The sequence below is a fragment of the Indicator indicator genome, chromosome 3 (genome assembly GCF_027791375.1).
Source record: "Indicator indicator isolate 239-I01 chromosome 3, UM_Iind_1.1, whole genome shotgun sequence".
Taxonomy (NCBI): Eukaryota; Metazoa; Chordata; class Aves; order Piciformes; family Indicatoridae; genus Indicator; species Indicator indicator.
In genome coordinates, this window is record NC_072012.1 from 14,754,956 (window position 1) to 14,767,916 (window position 12,961).

Here is a 12,961-nt window from a genome sequence, read left to right on the forward strand (position 1 = left end):
TTTTAAATGCTCATTGCCAAATTGAGCAGATAGCCCTTAAAATGTGATTTTTTCCTATGTTTGGTTCTGCTCTGGTATGAATCCTTTGGGAGGCAAACCAGCCTGTGAATGCAAGACAGAGATTTCACTTTCTCTAATTAAACCCCCTACAAAAAAAATTGCTTTATTATTTTCTGCCATGGCCACAGCTGTGGTGGCTGTTTTCAAAGCCACTGCCTGGCAGAAAACCAGTCCTCACCAAGGATCAGACTGTGGCCTTTTTCCAAGAGAAATTTGGGTTTCATTTGACCACGATAGGATTCCAGATTGTCATCTGAGCATGTCTGAAAAGTGGTGAATGTGTGTCAGTAGTTAAGTGTTCGTGAACTTCCTTAGTCCCTGGATTGTTCAGGACTGACCCAGGCAATTTTTTCCAGATGTTCTGGGGAATCCAAGTCCGTATAAAAGGGATGGTAATGCTTCTGCTTCCTTACTAAGTTGTCTTTGTGGCTTGCAGGAATGTGCATGAAAGCTGGAGCCAAGACACCCCGATTTCTAGTCTCACCTCTACAAACTGCACTTTAACCTCTCTGCCCTTCCCAGGCATCTCCACACAAGATCACAGAAACTTTGTGGACCCGCTGCAAACTTTACTTGGCCTTATTAAAAAAAAAAGAAGCATTGCTCTTTTTTTTTAGTGTACAAAATTCCAGCCGCTGTTCTCCAAACCTCTTCTGAAATTGTTTTTTTGCCTTTGATCCAGCAGCTGCTGGTATTTTGCAATCCCACTTAGGTAAAACAGGAGAAGCACCTTGGGATGGGAAGGAGTTACAAAAATATGAAATATTGCAGTGCTCTTCCATAAGATACAGTATCACAGGGAGGGTATTTAAGTAGACACTGGGCAGAAATCTTTAGCAAATAACTGTTCTGGTTTTTCTAGTAAATGTATTTTTTTACTGTTGCTGTAGTTTCTCTTCCACTTTATTGACTCTTTTTATCTCGATGGTTTTTTGTATTAAAATGGTTTATGTTGCCATCTCTAAATTCTGCATGATCAAACCCTGTCTTTCCTCATCTTTGGATTTGGATACACTTTTGGATACATAGCCGAAGTAGAAGACTTCTCTGAATCCTGATTTTAAAGTATGGTGTTTGTTTTAAATGTTATCACTCTTTAAAACTGTAAATGAAAATAAACTCTCAGTGACAAACTAGGTTAAAGGGGGTTGGGAAGGAACTGCTCAGTAGCAACCAGTGCTGTATGACATCTGATGAATGTTAATTCTTCACCCCCAAAACAGTTTTGAGCAGATGAAGGCAGCTGATTGCTGCAGCAGCTTGAAGAGAGATTGAAATGACTGCCATGATCTGGAAGCAGATCTTATTTTTCCCCTGTAGCAGGTGCAGGCTCAGCCCACAGTGATTTCTCAGTTATACTCTAACTTTGCAGTTTAAAAAATTTAATGTCAGTGCCCAGCCAGGCAAAACCTAACTCCCTAACATTTCTGTTTTTCACGGAAGGCTAAGACTTTATCCTCAGGCAAAGTCTCCTCTCTGGGCTGCCTGCTGTAAATCCTCTGGGCCCTGGCAAAAGCCAGAGTTGCTAGCTCATTTTACTTAATTTGTGATGCTGGCAAGATTTGTGCTGCAGCCCAGGGCTCTTGACTCAACTCTCCTAAATCAGAGCATTGACACATTACAGTAGAGAAATACCAGCAGAGAAAACCTGAAAATAAACGCCTCAAAAAGAGGTATTTCAGAAAAATGCTGTCTTACAAAGCTCGAAATGGTGCAACGTTGTTAAGTCTCAGTGCTTGCTTCTTTGAAGCCACCTGCTCATTAAGAAGTTGGGTTTTATCCACTGACATAATAAATATTTTTTAGTACGTATTTCATGTGAGAATCCGAGGGCACTTGATATCTGTCCACAGAAACCCTGCTAGACAAAATGTCATGCGTTTTTGCAGGTGGGTAAACAGAGACATGGGGTTGTCTACACAGGAATGTGAACAGACAGAGGTGTAATGATGTAATTACAGCAAATATAAATGTGTCAAGTTAACACTGCTGTGGACGTTCTTATTCCAGTCTACGAATCCTTTTTCCTGCTTGGATAATTCCATTTTGAAAGTGAGGAAGTGTATCCAAGAGGATAAAGTGCTTGGCTGTGGTTGGGGAAATCAGAGGTTCTCTTCTCAAACCTACTGCGGATTTGCTGGGAGATCTCAACTGATTTTTCTCCTTTCTCTGCATTGTAGTGTTACATGTGTAGAACTGAAAATTATGTTATATGTAGGAAAAAGGAAATAATTGCTATTAAATGAAAAAAACAGAGCAATCACACAGGTGGTGTGTACTCTAGCTTGAAACACTTGGTGCCTGATGTCAACACTGTGCGTGTTTGAGGTTTATCTTACTTTCAAAAGCTGCTTTTTGGTCTTGTAGCCCAAATGCCCACTCACCAACCTGGCATGTTAGGTGTATTCCTCTGGCAACACATCTTTTGTTTTGGTTTCACTACAGCAGGAAGCCAGCACAGGATTCCTTCATGATATAAATAAAACAACAGTGAGTGGGGATGGTAGGGAGATGCATTTCAAAGGCATATTCCTGATCCAAACCAACAGACACACATACAGTGCTGGGGTGTTCCCATATATTCGTAACAGATAATGTCCATGTGCAGCAAGCTCTTAAGATGCTATCAGAGACAATCTGGCAGGTTGAATGGGGCTTAGTCCTCTGCTTTAACCTTCAGACTGTGTTCCTTCAGGAAAAACAAACCAAATTTGAGAAGACAGTTTCCTAGTAGTTAGACTGCAGTCCAAAATGTGTGATATTTAGGCAAGACACCTAATTCCAGGGACTTTTACTTCCACGTATGCTTTGCAGTCCACTTTGTTATGTCAAAAAATGCTTCAACCTGTCTCTCTTCCTTTAAAATGAATGAAGCTGGTTTGTGTTACCATAATCCCAGCAGCTGCAGAAAGAAATGATCAGGATGTTTTTAGGTAGAACTGGCACTTTGGACCTGCTCCACAAGGTCTGCCATCATTGGCACCTTTACTCATGGAATTGATTACACTGCAGTGAAGGCACCAGCCAGTTGCAATGGTGGCTGATGTGAAACAGGGAAGATGCCACACTTTCATTCCAAGCAGACCAGTTGTCTGGTCTCCTGTTAGGAGGCCAGTTATCAGTGATGGGCTGAGATGTGTGTGAACGTTTGCTCCGATGCTTGTTTGTTTCTGTAAAACACATTTTTAATTATCCTAATGCTTTTTTATAATGTTCTTTGTTACAGAAGAGGAAGAGGAACAGGTGCCTACTGATGGAGGTACATCTGCAGAGGCCATGCAGGTGCCACTGGAAGAAGAGGGAGAGATGGAAGAGGATGAGGCAATTAATGACGAGAACTACTTGGGCAAGAGACCATTAGAAAGTCCTGATGCTGAGGAATTTCCGCCTGTGAAACGGCCAAAACTATCTGTTTCCAAAGGGGACACCTTGGATGGAGCTTTGGAACCACGTGAGCCTCTTAGCTCAATAAATACTCAAAAGGTCCCACCCATGCTTTCTCCAGTTCATGTTCAGGACAGTACAGACTTAGCCCCTCCTTCACCAGAACCACCAATGTTGGCTCCCATTGCAAAATCGCAAGTGCCAGCCCCCAAATCTTTAGAATCAAAGTCGTTCGTACCCAAAACAAAGTCCAAAACAAGTTCTCCAGGACAAAAGACAAAATCACCTAAAACTACGCCCTCACCAGTGGTAACTGGAAGTCCCATACGTTCACCAAAAACTGGATCCAAAGAAAAAAAGTCACCAGGTCGCGCCAAGAGCCCAAAAAGTCCCAAAAGTCCAAAGGTTCCTGTTCATGTTCCACAGCCACCACCTGTCAAGCCTGAAACACCAAGCAGAACCCCTCTGGCTGCACTAAGTGACAAGATAGGAAAGGAAAACATTCAAGTAAAACAAGTACAGACACCACCTGAGCCTGTCACCAAGCCAAATATTGAAAACCAGACTAAGAAAGTACCAGTAATGGACAAGACCATTGATGATTCGATCGATGCTGTGATTGCTCGTGCATGTGCGGAGCGAGAACCAGATCCCTTTGAGTTTTCCTCTGGTTCTGAGTCAGAAGGGGAAATTTTTACCAGTCCTAAAAGACTTTCTATTTCAGAATCTACAACTCCTAAACCTTCTGTTTCTGCCAATAATACAAATAAGGCAGGAGCAACTCCAATACCTCCCTCAGGTGGGACTTCAAGTTCAGACATTTCATGGACAATGGATGACTCAATTGATGAGGTAATTCGGAAGGCGAACATGGGGACACCCTCCAACCCACCCACAAACTTCACTTATTTCTCCTCTCCTTCTGCTTCACCACCAACTCCAGAACCTCTTATCAAGGTTTATGAGGAGAAAACCAAGTTGACCTCATCAGTAGATGTGAAAAAGAAATTGAAAAAAGAGCTGAAGACAAAAATGAAGAAGAAAGAAAAACAAAAGGAAAAAGATAAAGAGAAAAACAAAGAGAAGAATAAGGAGAAGGAAAAGAACAAGGAGAAGGATAAAGACAAGGAAGGAAGCAAAGAAGCAAAGTTTCAGTGGAAGGAACTACTCAAAGATGATGATCTAGATCCCTATAAATTCAAACTAAAGGACTTTGAGGATGCTGACACAAAAGTTAAGTTGAAAGATGGCAATACCAAAAAAGAGAAAGAAAAACATAAAGATAAAAAGAAAGAGAAAGAAAAAGGCAAAAAAGACAAGGATAAGAAAGACAAAGAGAAACTTAAAGATAAGAGTAAGGAAGATAAGATAAAGGCTCCAGCAGCACCTCTTGTGTTACCTCCCAAAGAAATGCCTTTGCCCTTGTTCAGCACACCAACTGCCATGAGGCTTCCCAGCATGTTACCTTCCTTGTCTCCAATGCTTCCTGAAAAACTGTTTGAGGACAAAGAGAAACCAAAAGAGAAAAAGAAAGACAAAAAAGAGAAGAAGAAAAAGAAAGAAAGGGAGAAGGACAAAGAAAAGGAGAAGAAGGAGAAGGAAAAGGAGAGGAAAGAAAGAGAAAAGAAAGAGAAAGAAAAGGAGAAACACAAACATGAGAAGGTAAGCTGTTTGGATGAGTTGAGGTGGCATACTTGCTTGAAAAATGCACATGGATTCCTGTATTTGCCTTAGGTTTGGGGTTTTTTTTAAGAGTAATACCCCACAAGAGTTTCAGGGATTATCCCACCTCTTTGGAAGACAAAGCAATGGAAGTAGAGTTCTATGAATTTGAAATGTGAAATCATCCTTTTGGTATTCCTCAGCTCACTTTTCACTTGAAAAGCTGAGGCTCAGGGTCAGCAACAGCACACAGAGCAAATACATAGAATCATAGAATATTAGGGGTTGGAAGGGATCTCTAGAGATCATCTAGTCCAACCCCCTCCCCTGCCAAAGCAGGATCACCTAGTTTAGGCCTCACATGAACACATCCAGGTGGGCTTTGAAAGTCTCCAGAGAAGAAGATGTAGCATTGCAACACACTGATTTTGTTCTGTATATTTCCTCTAGTAGGGCCAGCATACCTATACCTTTCATAGAATCTTTACATTTCATTTTTAAAAGTCTGCTGTTCCAAACCTCGTAGAAGACTGCAAATTACCAAATGGACAGAAATGAGGAGCAGACTGCCTTCAAATGAACAGACTCATGAGTTATCTCAGATGTTCAGAAGAGCTGTTCTCTTAGAACAACTACCCTTTCTTGTTACTCTTTGTTTAAAGTAAGAAAATGGTTTTCAAATGATGGTCTAAATGTTCAAATGTCACCTTTCCTTTTGAGTGCTATGCCCGAGAGAGATAGTTTTCAAGTGGGTTCAAGCTCTTCCCACTCTTGCAACTCATACTGATTTCCATCAGCCAAAGATAATTTCTTCTTTCCAATATCACCTAATCTTGAGAATATATTTCCTATTTAAGAAATGAAACCAGCATATTTGCATGTTATCAGATTTGAAATCCCATTAGAAACAGCTCCCCTAATTCAGGGTGTGCTCTAACTTTTTGTCACTTCACCTTATAATATGCATTAAATTGTTAATACTAAAAAAAAGAAAAGAAGAGGAAGAGATTGTCTCCATGTATGATAACCTTGGATATAGGATTTCCTAAATCTCTATCCTTAGTGTTAGGAAGCACTGTCTAAGTTCTGTTTTTACCAAGATGCCCTTTCCATCCTGCTTGGAGTGTAATACTCAGTTCATACAAGCTCAGATTTGAGACATTCCTCACTTTCCTTTTTTCCTGCTTTGCCCTGTTGTGCTACCTGCTGGACTTGAAACAAACTGCTGATTTCAAAAGCTGACAGATTTTTTTTTTAAGTTGACAAATGTTTCACTGCAACAGGGTAGGTTTAGACTGGACATTAGGAAATTTTTTTTCATAGTCAGACATTGGAACAAGATGCCCAGGGAGGTTGTTGAGTCACCAACCCTGGATGTGTTTAAAGGGCATTTGGATGTGGTGCTTGGAGATATGGTTTAGGGGTGAACTTTGCAGAGTAGGATTAATGGTTGGACTTGATGATCACAAGGGTCTTTTCCAACCTAAATGATTCTGTAGAGGTTTTCCAGTGCAGAATCTGGATGATCTGGAGAACTAACATTTGCCTGCTGTGGATGAGCTCATGATTGACAGGGTGGTGGTCCAGTTGTCCATGTTAATTTAATGTCTGGTTTTAGGCTGCAGCAATGCTTTCATAGATTCCCCATTTTGTGTCTGCCCCTCATGACTGAGATGGGTTGTCAGTATTTCTTTAAACATTTCCACAGGGATTTTTTTTTAAGATAAATACGTATGTATAGAAAATAAAGATTAATTATTTGGGTTTTTTTTCCATCAGATGTCTCATTTCTTCTGCAAATCTATGTAGTTTGCTTTAGAGTGATATAACAGATGCACAAACAAATACAACTGGTAAAGCTTTGGTACAGACTGAACATATACATTAGGAGAAGGAGTTCAACTGTAAGAAAAACTTGGGACAAATTAAATTGACAAAGCTGCCCATTACCTTGGCAAAAAGTCCCTGTCAAAAGATAAACTTTAAAGCTAGAATGCATGAAAGAGTCCCCAGATAGAATTAAAATTTAAACTGATTCCTGATAGATAAGCTTTTTTTAAATCCACCTCTTTGCTGCAAGTCAGGATTTTAAAAATAAATTTCCCCTTTAAATCTCTTGAGCGATTTTCATTTTTTGCAAGGCCGCACTGCTGGTGTCCTGGAAAAATGGAGAGTTAGAGCTTTATCAGTTGGTGCCCTGAGGTATGTGGCAAAGAAGCTAAATCCTTGAAGATTAGCAAAAAAAATGCAGCACATGGCAATAAGGGGCTTATATGACTACTAGTATTAGTTCAGGTGAAAGAAGTATTGCTTATACATAAAACTGGACAAATCCACTGACAATGTATTTTTAGTTAGCTACAAAGGAGTCTTATATTGCTGGACTTTACCTCTTTGGTGATTTGGGAAGCTTAGTAATCCACTGTAAATGCTCTTCTGCTGGCCCCAATTCCCAGTATTACTCCAGAATGCTGCTCTTTCATTTTAACCCCTAAAAGTACATGTTTCCTTAATTTAGCTTTTAGATCACACAATTACTTATTTAGCCAGCAGTTGTGTGCTGAGAGCAAATGATCAAGTTACTGCTTGGATGCTTTAACCTTCCGCAGCACAGCCACTTCAGAAGCATGAGCACAACCTGAAAGATGCCTTGGTGGGCTGAATGCAGTTTCAGCTCCTCATGCCCATAGAAAATATCAGATTTCTATTTCTAGTATTGCTGTATTTTACCATTGAGTCACTCTTTTGTTTATATTTCCATTGTTTTAGTATTGTTATGGTTATTGCCTAATCATGAATCCCATCTTGTTGGGGAATTGAGGCTTTTTATCAAGTTTTCCCTATAATCTGAACAATCTGATGTAGTTAAAGATGTCCCTGTTCACTGCAGGGGCAGGGGTGGACTAGATGACCTTTAAGGGTCCCTTCCAACCCAAAACATTCTAGGATTCTGTAAGTTTTACTCTGAGCTGCTGGAAAACACAGAACAGCAACCAGCACTCCGCATCAGTGGCAGAAAGCAGGAGCTAAAGGCTGCGTGCTGCAAGTGTTCAGTGGTGGCACTAAGAGAAGCTTTTTCACTCGCTGCCTGCATCTCTGTGTTTTGCAGTAAGTGCTGAGGTGCTGCCTTCAGAGCCAGAAAAGGAGACACTGAGCTGGGGTGCTGCCTTGCATGCAGTACCCAATTAAAAGCAGACCGTTAAAGCAGTTACACCCCACCTCTACTATGGAGATTACTGGGCGTGCTGGAGGAGTGACTGAACAGCTCACTGAGCAGCTGCTGACCCAGTTTCAGCTAACCTTAATACACTGAGCTGTAAAGTAAAGTAGTTGAGGAACTGCTTCATGAGAAATGGAGCCATCCTTGCATCAGGGCAGGACTTGCCAGACCTGCTCCAAAGTAAACTGCCCTTACTCATGAATTAAAATCCTGTCATCAATGCAGAGGAAGACTAGGATAGAACTGTGAATGTTCCTTAATTTTCTTTCTGCTCCAGTCATTCAAACCCTACACACAAACCCATAATGTAGAAAGATACTTCTCCTCTTGTTCCAAGGGATAAGATTTAGGATTGTTGCAGAGCCCAGTTCTCCTCTCACAGCAGACTGCAATGTTGATATCTGACCATAAGGAAATGGTTTATGTGCTTTTGTTCCACCAGGTGAGCCTACACCACCACTGTTTAGAACATCCTTGTATTATTTAAATAATAACACAAAGAACCTTTATACAAAGGACAGATGACATGGGTGTATTCCTGTGCTGTGTGCTGGAAGCTAAGTAGCAGTGCTTGTCCTAGGAGGTTTCGAATTCAAAAGAGGCAGTAGGAAGGAGGAGAAACCATCAAGAAAAGAGGCAAAATAGTCTGTGCAAAGCCATGTTCATGAGTTTCCTGCACCCGGGGTTCAATTCCATGTCTATCCAGTGGACAATGCTACAGGTTAAGAAGCCAGGAAAGCAGTTAAGAGACTTACCTGTGGAAAGTGACAGTGAAATCATTGCAGTCATTAGGAGCTCCAGAAGAAAAACGCTCTTGCAGTGCTCCAGGGAAATGACACAACAAAAAATTGTGCTATATAAACAAAAGCTGAGAGGGAGGCCTGTGAAGTAGGCTAAGACATATCCACAGAGAGCTTTAGTGAAAAGCATAGTTAACTGTGTCAAAACAGAAATACTCCTCAGGCTGCAGCCCTTCTCTCTCTGGAGCAGACATCTCCTAATGAGCAGCTTCCATTCTTTGGGCAAGGTGCATGGCATGGGACTTTGTCATTACCATTCCTCAATGTAAGTCCTAATGGAGTCCTCCCACTTTGGCCTGCTGTCTCCTTCAGTGCTTTATGTGCTTTGAATTGATTGCTTGCCCTCCCTTTATTCATGGAAGCCTTTTAAAATGGATTTCTCCCACTGAGAGTTGCTTGGGTTTCCATTTAGTGTACACATTTTTGTCTCTTGAAGTTCATGGACCAGATTCAGCTAAGTGGTTGTTCTATTAAATATGATGATGTACTTGCTTAAAATGAGGTCAGTCTCCATCTCTTTCTTTACATATATACATATATAATGTATATAAACTTCTGGTATGTAGGGATGTAAGTTGAGTAACTTCATGTATGGAGAATCGTTACAATGTCTTACGTAAAATCTGAGATGATCCTGTGCAGGTTGTGCAAAGCATTAGCTCAATGGGTATTGGTAGTTCTGCCAGATACCAGTTAAAAGAGCTTAAGGACATATTCAAGTGGTCTAAATGCCACCAGATACTAAGGATGGAAACTAGGCCATTTGAAAAATAGCCATTAGAAACCTCAGCCTAATTACATTAGAAAAAAGTAGTTGTTACACCTGTGTGGATAAGCACTTTCATGAAGTATTCAGTGGTGGTGCTTGGGGTTTATTTGCTTTCTCCGTGTCTAATTTGTATTCAAGACAATTACAGTACATTTTTGTGATGAACCTGGGAAATAATTGAATTTAAATCTCAAAAATACAAAAAGTACAAACACCAATGGTTACCTATCAAGTTTGAGTGCTGTGGTCAGAGCATTTCATGTCATTGTTCAGAAACATACTGAGGAGTTTTGTATCTCTAAGAAAAGCACTAAGTCTGGAAGACTTGTTAACAAAGTGTATGAGCAAGTACAAATACAATGAAATTTCAAGGTGATTTCTTAGTCTAGAATGCGTTTTTGTGATTTGCTGTATCTGGGAGCTCCCAACAAACTCTGTCTGTCCATGCCACAACACAAAGCGTGAGAGAGAAGAGATCACTCTGTTGTAGGTCTATGTCATGAAGCCAATATACTTTGTTTGGGTAACTCCATTAATGCTTTCATGTAATTAATATATTTTGGGAGTCTGTTTGACTGATGATTGTGTTCCCTTGTACAGATAAAGGTAGAACCAGTTGTTCCAGCTCCATCACCGGTTATTCCTCGTCTGACATTAAGAGTGGGTGCAGGCCAAGACAAAATGTAAGTACAAATAAATCCATCTGCGAGGTGTATGCTGACTGCAGTTTATCCTCTGTTGCTTGTGATTGCTTTTTTTTCTTTTTTTTTTTTTTTGTGGGAAATGCTTAAAGATTACTGGCAAATGGCATCCTTGCAGTTATGACACCTTTTGGCCACTGTAATGAAAAATCAAGCAGAACACTTAGTAGCAGAAATGTTTTGGACATCTGCCCTTTTTCTTCTTTCCCCTTTCCAAGTGGGACCTATCATCTTCTATTCATTCCACTGTGTTTCTCATTCCATGCCTTTCAAAGGTGTGGAGCACAGACTCCATCTAGACTCCTATGATGCCTGCAGTGACATTTAGTGAGGTTTCCATAATGGATGGTTATCCCTGTGTAACCTACAGCTAAGTTTCATAACACTCTCTAGCTAGCAGTTGTTTTGTGTTTTAAAGCATAACAGTTGAAATTCCTTTATGCACATTTGTTTTATTATAACTGTTGATGGTTATTCATGAGTGTAGCTAACACATTTTAAGTGTTGGTTCATTAGCTCCCTAATTATTGGGTGCTGCTGTACAAATAATAGTTACTTTGTACTGTGTGAACATAAATAGGATGATCCCTATCCTGAGATCGCACAGCGTGAACAGGTGGCTGGAGAGGCTGGGGAAACCATGCGTCATTGGGCTTTTTAGGCTGGTCCTGTGTTGTACCTGAAGGATTTCTTTTAATCAGCTTTTGATCATGTTATTGGTGACACAGAACATACTTTCATGTCTGATGGTAAATGTGAGCACCAAAACAGATTTTTTTCTTTCCATCCATCATGTTAAATATTGCAGTACATCTACAGAACAATGTTGTTGTTTCTCTTCTATACCCATTCTGAACTAAACCTCCTAGTTACCAAGTTTTCTTCTTTCTAAGTTAAATGACATTTTGATGTTTTTTTTCTGTGCTGTCCTACTCCTTCTCAGTAGGTATCTGTGGCATTTACTGGTTTGAAGTTGCTGAAGTATTAGGACTCTTTCCCACTCTTCAGCCAGTTCTGTTTTCTTCCTTTCACAGTATTTGAGGGTGATCTAAAATTTCTGTGCTCTACCTTTCTCGCAACAGTTTTCTGTCTCAGTGTGCAGATTTAAATGGGCACAGGTGGACAGATTGTCTCCTTTTAAAGCCCACACATCTATTTTTCTCCTAGAGGAGCTAAGGATACTTTTAAATTCCTCTTTTTTAAGGACAGTATGAGAAAAATAAGTCATATTTTCAAGGTAGAACTTCTAAATTAAAGTTCTGAAGCCATATTTTGTTGCCAAAGAGTTGGCCTTGCTTTCAAACTTATCTCACCCCAGTCATTCTCATACCCATATACATTTTTAGAAGGAACTTCAGACTCCATCTTCTTGCTGCAAATCATGTGGATACATCACTGCCAGCCTATAGAGGGTTAGAGATACTGTCGTCTTGGTGTGTAGGCTTTTGGGAAATGCAGTTCTATCTCAGTTTCCTTTCTGCATCTTTAGTGGCACCTTGACCTACAACTGAGAAAGAGTTTAAACACCAACTCCAGGATGGGAGATACTCAAAGCTGACTTAGTTCAAAGTTTCTAAACACCTTGTGGGAGAATTAAACACCAAGATTGAGATCTTCATGGGTTGGAATGTTCTGGAGGCAGCTGTTAGGAAATACTAAAAAGTGGTTGTGCTGTGCCTCTCTGCAGCATCTGTACTGGGCCTAGGAAGTGAACTTCATGTCCGAGTGAAATTCATCCTTGAGATTGCTTTATCATGCATAACCAGACAAGATCTGAATCATTAACATTCCATCTCTATTTGCTTGCTGGTTTCTCTTTTCTACCTTAAACATCTCCTCATTGCCCACCATACTGGAACCCTAAAGTTGCCCCAGTATAATGGCTGCATCATCCATCTGCACCTTCTAGCTGATGGCAAACAAGACTTTAGGGAGCTTTGTAATAGCTTTTAGTATTTCTCATAGCTTTCCAAGGCAAAATCCAGGAAGAACTTTGCCTTGGATTGGCCAGGAGGAAATTTGTGCCACATGACTCTGGGAACAGTTCTGTGTTGTGTGTCAATCCATAGTCTAATGCAGCAGGACTTGCAGTGGAGCTGTCCTACTCTAATAATCCTTTGGCTTTCATCCTCAACAATTAATATTCAGCCTGAATTCAGAACATATTTACATTTTCACATGCTGTGGTCACTATGAAAAGGACTGGTGTGGCTCTGAGGCAAAGCACTGCATAGTTGTATATGTGACCTGGACCTCTGATATCTTTATTTAAAGTTATTAGTTGAAAAGACAATTGTAATGTCATCAACCTTTTAAGTAGCTCGTAACAAGTAGGAAGAAAAGATTTTGTGATGTGTTATGGTAA

At 40.3% G+C, this 12,961-nt stretch overlaps 1 protein-coding gene across 1 annotated transcript in view; it reads left to right on the top strand.

Annotated features, from left to right (window-relative positions):
- Positions 1-12,961, top strand: part of TAF3 (TATA-box binding protein associated factor 3) — a 124,468-nt gene that overhangs the window by 90,084 nt on the left and 21,423 nt on the right. The window contains exons 3-4 of the mRNA XM_054399669.1: positions 3,287-5,106; positions 10,496-10,578. Coding sequence (XP_054255644.1) covers positions 3,287-5,106; positions 10,496-10,578 — 1,903 coding nt within the window. The remainder of the gene's footprint in view (positions 1-3,286; positions 5,107-10,495; positions 10,579-12,961) is intronic.